The sequence below is a fragment of the Anoplophora glabripennis genome, unplaced genomic scaffold (genome assembly GCF_000390285.2).
Source record: "Anoplophora glabripennis isolate ALB-LARVAE unplaced genomic scaffold, Agla_2.0 scaffold303, whole genome shotgun sequence".
NCBI classification, from domain to species: Eukaryota; Metazoa; Arthropoda; class Insecta; order Coleoptera; family Cerambycidae; genus Anoplophora; species Anoplophora glabripennis.
The window spans coordinates 165,416-184,154 of NW_019416416.1; the positions used below are offsets into that span (position 1 = coordinate 165,416).

An 18,739-nucleotide genomic window follows, 5' to 3' on the forward strand; every position below is an offset into this window, starting at 1 on the left:
AGAATACAAATTTGTAAAAATATACAGAGTGTTCCATTTAAGAAAAACCACCTTAAAGATGCTCCGCTCTAATGATCTAATATTTTTAAAATGTAAACTTTTTAAGTACATCACTCCCATAAAATATTTATTTTCAAATCTTTATAATAAGGGAGATATTGAACTTTTTCACACTATTGGGCCACCCTCTAATATACTGCGGGAAACGACTACTCTGCGTTCTACATACCCCAACCAGAAATTTCTAGAAAACAGCTATATAGCAATTAATAATCATCTAAAATTAAAAGACATATACGAGTATCTATGTAAATATTTTTAACTGAAAAACCTATCTGACATATTGAATCATTCTTGTCGTTTAAACATTACCTTTAACAAAGATTAACGCGTAATTGCAGTCACGATAGATATAATAATTTTAGCAATTTCTGCATCTTGAGTATTACACTATTTACATATTTACATTACATTATTTAACGATTTGCATGTCAGGTATATGTTTTTCAGTTAGGTAATAATAAGACCTATTTAAATATATAATTTTTAATTTTTATTTTAGATGATTTTATTATTAATTATTAGCTGATTATTAGATATTGCTGGTACAATCTAGTCTAGATAGTCGGGCTTGTAAACTGTGTAGTAGTTGTTTTTCGGCATCATCAGTTCTTCTTGAACGATTTAACCATAGATTTTTCGTATCAAAGAACTAGTCCAATTAAATGGGTCTTTAAATCGCAATTTTGATCAACTTGTCCGAATTTTTGATATGTTAGTTGGAGGTATATACCTAAGTAATAACAATAAATGACAGTATTTTTTTTTCAACCCCCGGCCAGGGGTGGAAAAAGATAAAATAAAAGAATTCTTCAAGGTAACTCAAAAAAGGTAAGAGCCAGAAAAAAAAGATTCTTATAAAAGTTGCAGAGCATAAAATTCTATATAAAAATGGTCTTATCAACTTTTTCTTGTATTAATAAAATTAATAGAGTTAGGGACACTAGAAATTATGGGATGATTTAAGAAATTTAAAAAATCATAACAAGCAGAAAAAATTAATGAATTTTATATATTTTTTTCAATTTACTCTAAAAAATGTAAAATATCTTTTCAGATAAATAGAATTATGTTTTAATTTTTATTAAAAAAGTTCTAACAAGTTCACAAGACGAACGTGATTTTTTATCTTTGTCGTAAAATAAAATTCATTCATTTTTCTGCTAGTTATGATTCTTTAAATTTCTGAAATCATCCCTTAACTTATAGTCTCTCTAAATTTGTTAATCTCAATAGTACAAAAAAAAGTCAATGGACAGTTTTAGTAGAATTTTATGCTCTATAACTTTTGTAAGAAACTTTTTTCTAGCTCTTACCCCTTTTGAGTTATCTTGAAAAACCCTTTATTTTACCTTTTTTCACCCCTGGTTGGGGGTTGAATTTCCGGGTTTTCTTCGTTTCTAATTATCCGATCGTGTCGATCGACCTCTCGTTTTATTCGTATTTCGATTCTCTACAAATTGTTTCTTCATAACATCCATATTGTTTCGTTACTTTAGGTTTTATAAAATAAAAACTTAAAAAATGTTGTTTTTTTTTTTTAGTAGAAAACATAATNTTCAGAAATTTAAAAAATCATAACAAGCAGAAAAATGAATTAATATTTTATATATTTTTTTTCAATTTACTCTAAAAAATGTAAAATATCTTTTCAGATAAATAGAATTATGTTTTAATTTTTATTAAAAAAAGTTCTAACAAGTTCACAAGACGAACGTGACTTTTTATCTTTGTCGTAAAATAAAATTCATTCATTGTTCTGCTAGTTATGATTCTTTAAATTTCTGAAATCATCCCTTAACTTATAGTCTCCCTAACTTTGTTAATCTCAATAGTACAAAAAAAAAGTCAATGGACAATTTTAGTAGAATTTTATACTCTATAACTTTTATAAGAAACTTTTTTCTAGCTCTTACCCCTTTTGAGTTATCTTGAAAAACCCTTTATTTTACCTTTTTTCACCCCTGGCTGGGGGATGAATTTCCGGGTTTTCTTCGTTTCTAACTATCCGATCGTGTCGATCGACCTCTCGTTATATTCGTATTTCGATTCTCTACAAATTGTTTCTTCATAGCATCCAGATTGTTTCGTTAGTTTAGGTTTTATAAAATAAAAACTTAAAAAATGTTGTTTTTTTTTTAGTAGAAAACATAATGAGGGGTATAGATGCCAAACTCACATTATCCATAATTTTTCGAAATAGAGTTAGTGACGCTATCTTGTTCATCGTGTTGAACTACACCATTTTAAAGTTTAGAAGTGGTACAAACTGACATTTTCGTATTTATTTTTAAATTGTGGAATCTGTTAATTGTTTACATTCAAGTCACATTCTTCTATGATCTGAAGTTGCCAAAACTCGCATTATCCATATCCACCAATGAAAAAGCTTACAGCAATAAACCAATATGGCCGACTGCCTAAGGAGAATGTGAGTTTTGCTTCTCTTGTTGTTTTGCTTTCCCAGATGGTGTTTTTCTATTATGTGAAATAATTTGGAGCAAAACTACCATTATCCAAAAAGTTGTATCAAAACTCACATTATCCAAACTTTAATTCACTTTCTTGGAGTCAAGTATTGTTGTGCTGTCATTTCACCAATTAAAAAGCAAATTTAAAGTTCTAATACAAATACCAAAAAAAATTTCAGAGCCGTAAGTCACTTGAAAAGTAAGAAATCAGTTATTCCTTCTTCCTGAAAAATTTTAAAAAGTGGATAATGTGAGTTTTGCATCTATACCCCTCATACAAGCATATATCTACGACTGCCTATTATATGATGGCACAGTCCGTTTGCTATTAGTATTTTTATCACAAAATCATTGATTAGCCTACTAACTTTTCTGGAAATACAGAAATGTATACGCTTTCTTTCAGTATGAAATTTTTAGTAAGACAAATATTTTTTAATGAAAATAGTCCTTGATTGGTCATTTTCCCGCGTTTATTAAATTATTTTACTGAGAATACTCTTGAGAAACTGAGAAAAAGGGTTAGATCAAGTCAAGCATGTAAAGTTTAATCGTATTGCCTCAGAAAATATCAAAGTTGTGATTTATTTTCTGCATATTCGCGAGATCAAAATTAGGTTTGTGCAAATAGTATGAAGATTTGAAGCTATCATATGTGGGTAAATTTTAATGGAAAAAAGTACATAAAATATTGAATGTAGGTATAATTTCATTCTCTTTTTATTTCTTTCTTTGGTTGCTTTGGTAATACTTTATCATGCATTATATCCTTCATAGTATTTATCATATTCTGCCTCGATGGTGAGTGCTTTTTATTAGATATTGTGGGTGCAATTCATTGCTGAATGGGGCTCTATTCAGCAAAGTAGTTGTTTCTCATAATAATTTACCTATCTTATAGTTGGTTTGATATTTAAAGTTATTGACCAAAGAATGTGAATGGAAGCCATTTTATTATGATACTGACAATTTTATTCTCATGAATAAAGCAAAATTTATCTTTTTTGATAAGGAAATATTATTGATCCAATATTGTTTTTGATGCTTAAGGTAGCAATTCAGAACAGAAGCTTATGCTTTTGTTAATTCCAAAGAAACACTTACTCTAAACACTTGGAGATGTAGTCTATGAAGAGTGGATCATTGCAGCGCAGCACCATCGCTAGGTTTTTCGACCCAGGCTTCCGCTTCCTGCCCTTCGAGTTTGTTATGCAACGAGGGTTTCCACGAGAATCTGCAACAGACATCATTTGGGATGAAAATAAATTTAGTTATGGTTTTCTATTCGGTAAGATACATTATTTCAACGTCCCCATAAAAAATAGTTGAGAGGATTTAAGGAGACCAAGGTGGTCATGTTACCAATTCCTATTTATAACATTTAACATTTTTTCGAACAGCTAAGTGCATCTTTAGGAAGTCCAGACGAACGAATCTCGAAAACTTTTCTGGTGTATGCCCAGCTAATAAGGTTAATACTCACCGAAAAATAGTCTCCTTCTTGTGGCGACGGAGATGAGCTCGTCGGGCGGTGGTCCCAGTACCTCCATCAGGCAGGCTAGTTGCTCCACTTCATTTTCTCCAGGAAATAGGGGGTAACCTGTGTACAGTTCCGCCAGTATGCACCCTGGAAGAGGTATTTTATCATAAACTATCACACAACATTAAAATCGTCCGTCCTTACCTAAGCTCCACATATCGATGGCAGTGCCGTAAGTGAGGCCGAGTATGACCTCTGGAGATCTGTAGAACCTCGATTGGATATAAGTGTACACTCTTTGGTTTGAGTAACACGAACTACCAAAATCTATCACCTTTATGGAACTACTGCCTCTCTGTTTCAAGAGAACGTTCTCCTGGAAAAATAAGAAAGAAAATTGGAATTGTGATCCATTATGCCGCAAAGGAAAAATTGTTTGGTACAAGAACAGGATAAATCAATTTTTTAGCAGTTGTTCTATGTGCAATGACTATACTGGTCCCGAGCTTTTCCTATTTCTACTGTCAAGACTTTTACCAGATAAGTCCTTTACTGTCTTAAGACTTAAAATCATCAATATTTATCAGATTTAGAAAACTCAGTAAAAAATGGACTTTGTGGTTTGTACACAAAAGTTTTTTGAAGCCTCACCTTAAAAGTATCTTAATTCAAAATTAATTACTGCTATTTTCAAACCATAACAATCCGGAAGATATTGCAAGTACCACCTCGATACCAATCTACAAGACTAGACTATACAATAACAAATTAAAGTATCTCTTCTCATGAGAACTGTTCCAATTGTATTTAATTTTTTTTACTCCGTATTACGGATAACGCAATCGACTGAATAATGGTAAACTGTGAGGATAATCGTGTTTACAAAGAAGTAATTTATGGCAGATTCGTTTTCTATAAATAATGTCAAGGCCGCCCAATGCGAATTTTGATGAGAACCAGCAGATACTTTCAGTTATCTTAGCTTGTCATGCCTGATAAAATAGTGGAAAGTTACTGTTTATATTGTGTCTCAGAAAGCGTAGACTGTTGAAAAAACGATAAGATTATTTAAATTAATTGAAAAAAATAAAGATAACTTATCACCGTTGATGCTTGTTTATTATAACTATTGTAGGTATAGTGGAGATAACATTTTTGATGTTTTGTTTTATCTAAAATATCTTAAGAACATTTAATTTTTTTAATTAGGTCAGGGAATTTGATAGTGTCAAAGGATAGGAAAAATTAAATTATTTCACGGTTAATTTGTCAATTAAGATCAAGAAAGTAACCGGAGTGCATTATAATTACCCATCAAAGGAAACTCGTTATACTAATAAATCCCTGAATGATTTAATCACGTTTTTATGCATTAATTACGTCGAATAAATTAATAGCATCAAAGGATTGAAGTTCAGGACTTACGCTACTTTCCCTCTCCGATACCATCAGTTTCACTTCTGAATTATTTATAAAATGTTAACAAGATTGTAATTTTCATTGGGAAAATACAGATTTTACACAGAGTATAATACTGTTCATTCTACTAATCTGTTTTTGGCATATGAAATTAATGAAATCGGTGGCGATGCAATTGTATCTGGCAATATTCCAGGATAATTTGAATTTCAAAAGTGCAGTAAATTTCTATTCCGTGTAAAATTTTGTCAACGTTCACTTTCCCATTTTTTCATTAGTTTCGCTTTTAAACTTGATACTAACATTTAAAAAAGCAGTAAAGATGCATTCAATCAACTTTCTGCTGAACTGGTCTTCAAAAGTGTGGTAAATTTATATTGTTTCTGTTTATGTACCCTCAAAAGTCACACTTAGGGTGGACCACCTTAAAGGTCACACTAGTGTGAATTGGGATTTTGCCAACTTTGATGTCTTCTTTAATTGTTAACGAAAACATAACGTAATTATATCAAAACTGGGGTAAAATTTTCCAAGAAATCGAATGATGTAATTAGTTTTGAAAAAAATTAATTTGTTAATAAAAAATGCGATTGAAATAAAAACATTTTTCGAAAAATGACTTTTTTTAAATTCGTTTTTGTTTATAAATACATAATGGCTAGAGAAGAAGTAAAAAAAGGATTTTGAAGTGCAAAGTCTATATTATTAAGAAAAAAATATTCCACATTGATAAAATGATATTATCGATTTTTCCCGGTATCTTGAATACCTATAGGCAATTTTTTAAGCTTGGCTCCTTTTCCGTAAATTTATGTTTATTTTGCAATATTTGTGTAAAAATATTAATTTAAACAATATTATGCATAAATATTGACAAATATATGTCACAATCAAATTATTAATGAAAAAAAATGTTTGAAAAATTATTAACAATAAATAAATAAACAATGATTTAGTCTATTCGACACGTAAAATGACGTGAAAAAAAATCGGAAATTTGCATTTGAATTAACTTCATTTCTAGAATAAATGATACAAATTCAGCCACACTTTTCTCCACACTAAAGTCACACTAGTGCAAATTCGCACCTATCGGACTATCTAATTTAGCCGATAATAACAGGCTGAGGCCTGCTGTGGTACGGCTCGGCTGTTTGGGCTATAGAAGGAATTGTCGTGGTGGGAAACCCTCGGTAGGTTCTACCTGAGAAATGCCAGCTGTTAAAAAAAATCGATGGTACGTATTCGCACTAGTGTGAGCTTTGAAGGTTAACGTTCATTTTATACTTTTTCATAAGTTTCACTTTTGAATCAAGTATTAAATGTAGCGAATGAATTTGTTGATAAACTGATTTTTTTTAAATGCAGTTATATTTTTGTTTTTATTGACTTTTATCAACATTTATTTTCTGATCCTTTCGACACTATCACTTCTGAATTAATTGTTAGTATTTAAAAAGACAAATAAAACAAATAAAGATATAGCTAATAAATTTTTTGCTGAACTGATTTTCGAAAGTGCAGTTAATTTCTATTTCTATCAACTTCTGCCTACGTTTGTTTTTCAATTTTTTCTTTTTAATTAAATATTAATATTTAAAATGATCAACATAGGCCTTAAAATTGTAAATTCAATTTTCTACTGAATTGATTTTCAAAATTTCTACATTACAATTATCAACTTTTTTTTATCAACACTTATTTTCTGACTTTATTTGTGAATTAAATGTTTCAAAAATTCAATAAAATTTGTAAAGATCCAACTTGTGTTCTACTACACTGACATTCGAAACTAGTAAATTTTTACTTTGTCAAAAACAAACACTTGTTAGCTTACTAATTTCCTTTGTTATTGTCTGTCTTAATTACGTATAAATATGTTGCTTTGTCTCATCAGCTTTTGGAAGAGCGGTCTTGTCCCGAGTGGGAGGCACTTCTCTTTTTATCTCTTGGTTCTTCGACCGCGACAGATGCTTTATCAGTCCCGTTCTATTGAAGGGTCAAATACCTCAAATTACAACTTATTTAAATATAGTCAGTTAACAAGGAGGCATCAAACAATCCGTCGATCGCACCGTCAGACAAAATTACAATTAATGTGGGCGGCAACAATTGCGGATAATTAGCACAAAAACGAGATGTTGCAGTACAGAAAGCATTTGGAGCAACTTTCAGTGACGTACGAGTATCATAGAGGAAATTGAAACAATAAAGACTTTGTATACAACTGCAAAAAAAATATTGAGAGGCATTCGAAAGTGTAGCAAAATTTTTTATCAAAGTACGTTGTAGGACCATGTGGGCAACAAAATTCATGAGAATTCTGTGTACCGATTATATGTGACATATATAAAATTCGTTGAAGTGGAAAATAAAGATAACGTATTTAGTTTTCTTATAGAGTATATAATTTAATAGAACGATGTTTGTTAGTCCACAGAACGAAGCTCTAAGGGTGCATTAACCTTATGCGTTAAGAGCAACGTACCCACAAAATGAAAATAAAATTAAAATGAGTTTTTATGGCTAATCTGAGAATACTGGGATTCGAAGCGCATTCATAAGAGCGCAAGGTAGTTTACAGGGTGACGGTTGTTAAATTCAGCGGTTGATATACCCTAAGGGTACAGAACAGTATCCTTTCTTTAGTTTAATTTTTATATTTCTGTCTGAAATAACATTTCATCAATAAAATTTCATAAATAAAACCATTTGATGATTTAGGTACATTCAATGTTATTGAGATTCTACAAAATGTACGAATACCGTTTAAAATAACATACAGGGTTATCCGTTTTCGGAACCACGGCCCTTCTAGTCTCTATAATTTTTTTTGTATCGACGTTGAATTTTCGTTTGACAAAAAACAACTCTTTGTTTGTTTAAAAAAATCAACGCTTTAAATAAAACTATTCTTCTTTTGGTCAGATAATCACAGTTTTCCATGTGTAATATTACAACAAATTGTACAGTAGATATGAAGCAGACTGCACCAGCTGTGTGTAATAAATAGATACATATTTAAAAATTTTATATCTTAGATATTGTATTGAGTGAAAATGGTGAAATGAGACGATGTATAGCTTTTACAAGAGCAGATATTTCTTACAGTAGTATTTAGTAAACAACATGCTGAAGCTCTTCTGTAAAATAATAAAAGTGTGTATATTACAAATATAAAATACAGTTGCAAGCATTACTGCTAAGAAATTTTTCTTTCCATTACGTCGGTCTATATTTGTTACTATACACCGACGCCAACAGACGAAATTTTGCGGAACCCCCACTTTGTCGTGGGATAGGGATCTTTTACTTGCCTAAGATCGTTTAGACCAGGGAGCAACAGTTTTCTCTTTTCCTAGAGATGGTATAATTTTCTATATAAACTTCGCATAAATTTGTACAGCTTCTGTGAATACATCGACATACAGTCCTATAAAAGTGGACGAGCATCCCAAGCCTTCCTTGGATGATTACCAATACAAGTACTAAGCGCAACCAGTGTTTGACTGTTCATATCGCTGACATGAATGCCAAGTTGTTAAGCTGCACTCGCCCTTTTATGAAATTGTTAGGAGCATGATTCAAAAATAATTTTCTTTTTGACATTTTGATCATACCGATTATTATTAGAGAGATTTGATTTCGAGAATCTCAAATCTCGTTAACGTTATATAACGTGAGTAATTAATAGACACAGCATACAAGTAACATATTAAAGTGGTTCTGAAACTCTATAATTTATAACATAACATAAGGCGATTAGAAAAATATCGCAAATTGGCTATAATCAACTCTTCAAATTAAGTATCTCTAAATTATATGTTATAGTAAAAAATTCCTATTTTGGCCCTGATCGGAGCTTCTCGATCCAAGGATACGAAAAACGTCTGAATGAGATCAAAGTCCTGACAATGGATTGAAACTGCTGGTCTACAAATGCTAGGACCTAAACCATTATGGAAGCGCTTTAAGGGGGGATTTTTTTTTAAAGAGGACCAAATACAATGCTGGGAATTTTTTGCTACATATTTATTAAGAATATAAGTCAAAAAGAAAATGTTGGTACAAAAACTGACATGGTGATTTATTTGGCAATGATAAAATTTTTGAAAATCGAATAAAAACCTAATAGTCCAGTCTTTCAGTCTTTCGGAAAGCATGGATTTTCCTGAAAATTTGCATACAAGCTCATCTGACCCCCCACTTCAAAAGTTATATTGTCCTGATGTGCGCTTTTTTCTATTTTTGGGTGAAAACTACCTTTGTACGAAAAAAATGCGAAAATCGTAGATTTACGTATTTTAAAGATTCAATTCGTGTTCAAATATGTTAGATAAAGTTCCTTTCGCGTTTTTTAATATAATTTATGAAACTTAATTATTTTTTAACCATTAAAAATCCTTAAAAACTAACCTTCCATGGCCAAAAAAATAGAAAAAAAAGTGCTCCAGAATACACAAAGATGATGATAATTTACCCGCACCGAAAATTTTACCGAAACAATGCGATTAATTTTTTTACCATAACTTTTGTAATTTTAAAGTTATAAATTTACTCAAAAAACCATTTGTAGGGAATTTAAAGCACTTTAAGTTCTGTGACTTGCAGTTTTTTTGAGCCCTTCGTTTTTTAGATTTGTAACCTAAAAGGGCTCAGGAAAGGCAGTCTTGGAGCTTAGTTTTGAGCTTCTAACTACGTCATAACTCAGTCAAATTATGTCCTACAAACATTTAAAAAAAGCAAATTGGTCAGAAAGAAACAACCTACAATTTCTAATTCTATAATTTTTTTATAACTTTGTTAGTTTTTTAAATATTTTGAAAAATGGCGATTTTTTTAAAAATTGAAAAATTTTATTCAAAAGTACTTAAATGAAATATTTTTTCAAATTTAGACTTCTAAAATCGTTCAAATTCCCAGAATCTACTGTTAATACGTTTAATTTTTTTTTCCTTCAAGTCATTAATTTTAATACCGATTTTTTTTCTCAAAAATCAAGACAATCATTTTATTTTGATTGTAACTTCATTAGTTTTCATGCTAACGACTTTTATCACCATTCAATTTAAAGGTTTTTTCAAGAACTTTAATAGGAATTAATAGGAATAAGTTTTCCTCGAAAAACCTTTAATTTTTCCGCTACAGGACGTTGAACGTTTCGATTATAGCTACCTTCGAAATTAACTTCAACTTCTGAGAGTCATAACTCGGTTCTATACCATCTACAAAAATAAAAAAAGGAATATCTTTGCTATTTAATTACCTTCATTTTGGCTTATGATCATTTTTTTGATAAAACTTGTACTTTTTGAGATATTCGCGAAAAATGGCTCAAAAACATGCATTTTTTGGGCTAAAGACGAACATGTTTAAGCTCAAATAACTCAAAAAGTATTGACTGTACAAAAAATTCTTATAGAACATTTTTTGCTTAGAATTGAGGTTATTTTTGATAAAAAATTCACACCCTCCAGAAGGGGTGGCATCCACCCTAGGGTAAAAGCACACATCGGCACTATATAACTTTTGTTTCTTGGACTATTCCCTAGCTACAGTTAAAATTTCACGTCAATCCATTCCATCCGCAAAAATTGGTAGCCGAAATGCTTCAGTGACCGGACTATAAAAAACAGCCATAATGTAGGTGCCTAAATGATACGATAGCTCACGTATAAAGTTAATTTCGAAAAAATTTACTAAAATAAGGGGAAAAATAGATTTTTGGGTTGAGTTTCATGTAAATGCTGCCTTAATTGACGATACCAACAACTATTAGTTAAAAGCGGGCAAATTTTAAAATGCCCAATAAAGTTACATCAAACTTTTATCGGTGTCTCTGTTAATAGTCAACGTGTAAGAAAACTATTATTAATTAACCCAAAAATTAATTGCTCGTGAAAGCGCAGGATCCTTCAAAAAGTTAATTCTGGTATGTTAACAAGCTAATCTCGTAGTTTGATCTCAATCCACAAGTCATGTATACAACACCTCAGGTAATTGCGTTGGGATACACAATTAGCGAGCAGCCAGTAAGATGAGTTTCTGAGTTTTCTCTGTGGTGCCTTTCTCTATTATTGAAACGTTTCCAATATGCAACTTTTGTGGCGTCGTCTCTTGGTTAACCATCTTGTTTCTACGCCAGTGATAATCAAACATGATTTTACGAAAGACTCGTCAGACAATCTACCAGAATTAGATGTGAAACATGAAAAGGTAGGTTAATTGCTTTTGCAACAATCACTTCTGAGCCAATGATGTTGCGAAAAGAACACGAAATGCAGCCAAAGAGAAGTAATAGAAGAAAGCTGCAGGAGCGCCAGTCATGTATAGTTTAAAAATTTAATCACAATGTGTTTCAGTGTATTTCCTTCGCAGTATATTAAATAAAATACAGGGTGAATCCTGCTTCCGTTACACATTTTGGCAACAGCAGGTTGATGTAAAAAATGTTATATTTAAAGCCCTAAAAAATAACTTTTTTTATAAATCATATATACTTCCTATTGCTGTTTGTAACATACATAATTCTACTTGAAGGTAATTCATTTTTATCTTTTTTTTTTAATAATTCTCTTATCGTTGTTGCTCAGGAGGAACACGGTCGAGAAAATATATTTTCCCTAAAAGAAACCTCGCGGTTTGGATAAGTTGGAGCGAAAAAGGAAATTATTCAGCCTTGAGGCTGTCACCTTAATATAAAATTTATTTAGGCTGATATATATCTACAAATTCGATTTACATTTCCCCATAGGTAGACCTGCCTGGTTGATTTATGTTTGCTAGACACCAAGTCGAGCGTTTTTCCATTAAAATGTAAAAAAGAGCCGTGTAAGGATGGTATGATGCAGGCAAAGGGGAATTTACGTATATATTTCCTCTGCGAGGCGTTACAATTTTTTTATTGAGTATTGTAACAAAAAAAATTAAAAAATTAATAAAATAAACCGTCGCGCGAAAAGTATCAATCAAGGGTTATTTTTATGGAAAAAGTTTCCCAACCAAAATCCTTATAATAAAAAAACTAGATAAATAATAATTCAAACAAACAGTCCAATTATAAGCCTTTAAATCGAAATTTTGGTCAACTTGCCTGAATTTTTGATATGAGTTAGTTTGAGGTATATTATAACAATAAATGACAGTAATTTTTTGTTCAACCCCCGGCCAAGGGTGAAAAAAGGTAAAACAAAGGAGTTTTTCAAGATAACTCAAAAGGGGCAAGCATTAGAAAAAAAGTTGTAAAGCATACAATTCTACATAAAAATGGCATCTTGACTTTTTCTTGTGCTATTAAAATTAACAGAGTTAGGAGGCTAGAAGTTAAGGGAAGATTTCAGAAATTTAAAAAAATCATAACGAGCAGAAAAACGAATGAATTTTGTAATTTTTTTTTAATCTACTCTAAAAATTGTAAAGAGACACGTATTTTTATCGGCGGAAAAACATATTTACGGGGTGAAATACACTCTCAAAGTTCGCTCCCAAAACAGTTTTTTCTGTGGTTCTAATCAATATTTTGAAATGAAACAAAATGGAAATTATTTACAATAAAAAACAAATATTTCTTAAGTGATTCCGTGTTTGGGGGTTGCTACCCTTATTTTTCATTTATAAAAAATATCATATTTACTCAAAAAGAATTAAAAATGTGATTTATGTAAACAAATTGACCTGTTTCGAGGTTTTCGTTAAAATCTCTGTTTAGGGGGGTGAACAACAAATTTGAAATTGTTATAACTTTCTTATTAAAAATTAACAAATATATCTATTTCTCTGAAAAGAAAGGTTATATTTTTTAGACTAGGTAGATCGAAAAAAAAAATTACAAAATTCATTAATTTTTCTGCTTATTATTTTTTTTTTAAATTTCTGGAATCTTCCCTTAACTTCTAACTCTCTTAATTTTAATAATACAAGAAAAAGTCAAGAGGCCATTTTTATGTATGTATGCTTTACAACTTTTATACTCAACTTTTTTTCTAGCCCTTACCCATTTTGAGTTATCTTGAAAACCCCCTTTTTTCATCCTTGGGCGGCGGTTGAACAAAGTTACTGTCACTTATTGTTATAACATTCCTCAAACTAACTCATATCAAAAATTCAGACAAGTTGACCAAAATTTCGATTTAAAGGCTTATTTAATTGGATTATAAAACAGTTTTTCAGACTTTATTTTTTTTATTCTAAAGTTAATGTTCAAATAATGTTCAAAATTTAAAAAATCGACTTAATAGCATAAGCTCAGCAAAAAAATGAGCGTACATTGTGAATCAAATATTATGTTGGAGATTTCTAGGGCAAAGCTATAAATATTAGAATAGATGAGCAGAAAGATTACATTAAAAATCGAAAATATAAGAAATAAAGAATTTTCCATCGCGCTTGGAAAAACGTAATATAATTCAATGAAGTTCTGCCAAAATTTTAGAGAAGAAAAATAAAAATTGTTATTTATTTACTGATAATTCATTTAATTTTGAACAGAGGGATATTAAAAAACCAATTTACAACCACAATAACTGCCAATATTAAAAATAAAAAAATAGTAATTTATTCCAGGAATTTAAAAAGTTTACATACTTATATTACTGAAAATGAGTTTATAAAAATTATTTGTCTGGCAAGCCTGACAATTTACATACTGCTAATGAAAAAAGCGTTATATCTTTTTAATAATCTTTATATTAAAATCTAACCTCCATTTATAATTATTTCGAAATAAAATTAATCTATAATATTTGCGAATTTCAGAGAAATCGAGATGGTCTATTTATTTTGCTAAAAGGGATCTTGAACCCAGACACAAGAAAAATTATATTATATTTCGTAAATCTTTAATGGAAAACACATTAAAATAACTTTTTGCTCATTTAAATTGTATGAAACGCAAAGTGACTATAAGAATTCTCGTTAATTTTATTATTTCTTGTACAAGAAAAAATAACAAACGTGTACCTATACCTATTCATTTCCATATCTTGTGCAGTGTACAGGGTGTAAGAAATTTGACTGCCATTACTTCAGCATGAGATAGAGTAATCATAAATGAACAAAAAAGTTGTAAGGGGCGTAGGATTAACAGTTTTCAAAATACAACGAGTGTTAATATTGGGGAGTTTCATCACAACGTGACAACAGCGCAGAACATTCTACAAAGCTGATGCACACCATGTCCAGACTTGTCCTACGGAAAAAATATAAACAGCTATTATTGTGGAATGTGAAACATTTAGTAAATTTTAAGACAATTGTTTTCCAGTTCTTAAATAAATAAAATAAAACATAGGTATCGATTTTGTAGTGAGATAGTGTTGTGCTTAAAGTTTGGTTCGAATTTTAGTAATTATGAATCTCTTAAAACAGAAACGTAACTTTTAATCAAATTATATATTTGAAAAATATGTAATTAAAGTACCGACAGATTCACGTCGTCCAAATAATCATACGTATTAAAAATACTTTAGGTACTTACAAAATTCAGTAATTTTTAAACGCACAAGTACAAAACAAACTACAACATAATATAGGTATGCTCAAAATGTCCATCACCATTTTCGATGTACGCACGACACCTTCGAATCCAATTTTCGCGCACTCGCTGGAAAACATCTCAAGAAAAAGAAATAGTGGTACGCAAAAAACACTCCGACACGGTAGAATCCTGATACCAACTGAATTGCGTATTGGCGGTTGCTGGACACCTTAGTACCGCCGCGCAGTTGTCACATTGCTCGATATGAATTTTATCGAATTTTAAAATTATTACAACGCTAATTATTTTTTAGAATTAAGCATCAAGAAGTCCAAAAAAGTGATAAACATTGTAGTTTATTGTATTCTATGCACGGAGTTATGTCAATATTCTTTAATTAATCAAACTTTTGCACATCAAGTTGGAGATTTTGATAATTATTTTCGCGGAAATGGTTGACTTTAGAACCCATGTCAAGGTTTTTTTTTTTGTTTATTTTAATGTATCCTATCGTCTGTTAAAGCAGTTAAACTTCTGACACCTTGTATATGGAATCAAAAATAACAGTCTACCATTTGAAGATATCAAAATAGAAATTTATAATTAGACAATGAATTTTTTCGTTATCTGATCCTGGCATTAATTAAATAAAACTCGAAACGCAGTCGTACTTTTACTAGCGGTATTCAACATTAAAAATAACTATTTTTAAATGCATCCGACACTTTCAGTTCAGGTAGAGAAGCTGCTATTAAAGGAAAGTGATTTATAGTTACACTAATTGGTTGTGCGCAATAGATTACACGATCACTACTTACACAAGTAGGAAAAGTCAGCCAATTTATAATTTTAATTAAATTTAAGTACTTTATTACTATGTCGGTACAATTGAGCGAGTTCAAAATCCTTCCATTTTATATTTAGCGCTTTGTGGGGTACAGTGCCGGAGAGTATGTTGCGCAAAGAGGCGATTTTTGCAACTCAAATAGTAATTTCTGTGCTCAAAGATACATTTTTAATTTTAATTGTAACAAAGACATTCTCCAAAGGAAACATATTTTTCTTAGAGCGGATTCTAGAAGAACAATCAATAATGAAACCTCGTGTGTTGTTTGACGACTTCTGTTTCATCTCAAGAAAAGGATCACTCCCATAAAAAATGTAACGATTAAGATACTCACCGGTTTGAGATCACAGTGAATGATATTCTCCTTCTGCAGCAGCCTGAGACATTTCAGCAGGGAGGTGGCAAATCTCCTGATAAGGTTGAGGCTGAATCCCTGATAGTTGTTCTTCTTTATGAGTTCATACAGATTAAGGCTGAAACGACAGAAAAAAATCTAATTAGGGTGCTGTCGGGGTAAGCTTAATTTTCTCGGACGGGGGAAAAGTTACGAGGGATTATTTTTATCTCCCTTTTAGGAGATTACCTTCAATGCTGAAGTCGTTAATTTTGACAGGTTCGTTTCCTGATGCCTAATTACTTGGTTATCGGAAATAAATTTCTAAGTTATATCTTGGAATTGAGTGGTTAATAATTAAGCAATTTGTTGCTAGAATGCCTATATATTTCATGAAAAAATCGCACATTATCCTCAAAGCTAAGCGAAAAACTTTTAGAAGAAAGGTTTTTCCTATATTAAAATTTTTTTAGCTCAAAATTTCGATGATTTTTTTAATAAAAATTATCATGGATAAAATAAAATACCCTATCACTGGTATCTTGAAATTATTATACAAGGTGTGTTCAGAAAATAACAGAACTTTATTTTTTAGACTTTATTATTAATTTTATATATTATTAGTTCTTGTCTTCGTCAAAATACTCCCCTCTCCTATTTACACACTTTTCTCAGAGGTATTTGCATTTCCAGAAGCAGCTGGATAGCTTCATTCGAAACGGCCTGTGGCGAATTTGCTTTGACGTCATCAGTAGTCTGAAAATTGCGAGCTTTCAGCACATATTTCAAAAAGTTCTGTTATTTTCTGAACAGACCTGGTATAAATTAATTTATTTATATATTAATACAAATATTTTAGCATTTATTAAATAAAAGACGTGCATTTAAACTGTTTTACAAAATACGTTGCAAAAAGGGAGATATAGGATTGTACCAATTTTGGCGAAAATTAAGAATCTTGTAGTTCCTAAAGTCGGATTTCTACACCGTATATAAAATTTGAGACTGCAAGAATCTATGTTCTCTTTCTTTTGACATGGCATACTTATTTCAATTATTTCTATCCCTAACTGCTAATATCAAAATTTTATTTTCAGAATGCATACGAGGTTATGTTTTAAGAAAACATTTTTTACAGCAGATATTTAAATGACTCTGTAGAATTTGTGTACGGGGTGATTCTAAATTAAGCTAAATCCAATAAGGGGAGTTATATCCTCATAGAAAAGATAAAAAGTTCATATTAATATGTTACATTTTCTTCATACGTTCATCTTCCTCTTAGCTGTAATCTTCATAATCCAATTATTATTATTAAATGGCTTAGTTTCAATTATTATTATTTTATTATTTAGAACAATTGTGTGTAATACTAAAAATAGTAGCAGGTTCTTGATTTTCGAATTTAGATCACTTCAAATATCAAAAAACATTTCCATTTTGAAATTCACAGAAAGTATTTTTGTCTGTTAGTTTACACAGATCTAGCAACCCAAGAATCACAAGTTAAGCTAAATCACGTTTGTTAGAGATCTAAAACTGTCTAAAAACCGTCTCTGAAAGAAATCAGACTATTTTTAGAACAACTAAAATATATCCGTTATAAAAATACATCTAATGTTTGTATAAACTAACATAGCATTGTTTAAAATTCGACGTCTTTGGAAAAATACTTACAAAAATCCGACAAATAAAAATTATTTCATGAAATAGTATTAACCTAATATAACTTATGGTTATTGCCACATAAAATTAAACCACGTAAAATTTACACCACTACAAGATTGTGATTGTAAAAAGTTTCAAACAAAAGATATCTAAAATATTAAGCGAAATAATAGAAAATCAAGTTGCCTTTGGACGTTCTTGAAGGGCTACGATTTCTGGGAATAATATAACAAAATTTCTTTCCTCGACGAATGCTACGCCATCTATTTACAACATTTTTTATACAGTGAATTAAAGTTGACTTTAAGCTGTTTCTTTTAAAATGGAACACCTAGTATATCCGCTTTATTTACGTCAGTGTGACATTTGCAAACGTACTAGCAACAAAACTATACGAATATATGTATAAGAAAAGATTTTGCGTTGTACAATCCACATTTCTTGAATTGTCAAACCATTCAACGAGAAAATTTCATGTTTAATGCAATTAGGACTCGCAGAGGTCCCAAAGCTATTGATACAAAGCGTGACCTACGGGTGAATTAATGTTTGATAGGAAAGCTTCTCCGATACTTTTATGCCTGACCTTTAACCCACCAGGGAAGACTAGAGTACACCAGAAGGAAATATTGGATGAGATTCTGAAGTAGCGACAGAGTCAACTCACGTTGGAAAAGCGTTTCGGCAGAGTGCCTCGTAAAGTGGTGGAAATTTCGTTTGAGAGAGAAAAATTTGTCTAGCTTTCGGTTTGTTAGAACAGCGTTGCCGTTGAATGAAAACTAAGTTTTGGTCTGAAGAGGTATAGATATACCTACAAGCGGGTGATATTCTTCAAAAAATAAAGACACAACTACAGGAACTACGATCAATATTTGTCTTTATCTATAAAATGAAGCGAATAAATAATTTTTTTTAAGAAAAGTTTTATTTTCTTGATGTTTGTTGATTTGGTTTTTGTGACAAAAAGGTATCTATATGTGTACAA

General features: G+C 30.7%; 1 protein-coding gene across 2 annotated transcripts in view; it reads right to left on the minus strand.

Moving 5' to 3' along the window:
- The window catches only part of LOC108907217 (dual specificity tyrosine-phosphorylation-regulated kinase 4), a 151,018-nt gene that overhangs the window by 3,179 nt on the left and 129,100 nt on the right, over nt 1-18,739 (minus strand). For both annotated transcript variants that reach the window (XM_018710794.1, XM_018710793.2), the window contains exons 8-11: nt 16,087-16,225; nt 4,216-4,387; nt 4,015-4,158; nt 3,636-3,765 (exon numbers count right to left, since the gene is read on the minus strand). In XM_018710794.1, coding sequence (XP_018566310.1) covers nt 3,636-3,765; nt 4,015-4,158; nt 4,216-4,387; nt 16,087-16,225 — 585 coding nt within the window. The remainder of the gene's footprint in view (nt 1-3,635; nt 3,766-4,014; nt 4,159-4,215; nt 4,388-16,086; nt 16,226-18,739) is intronic.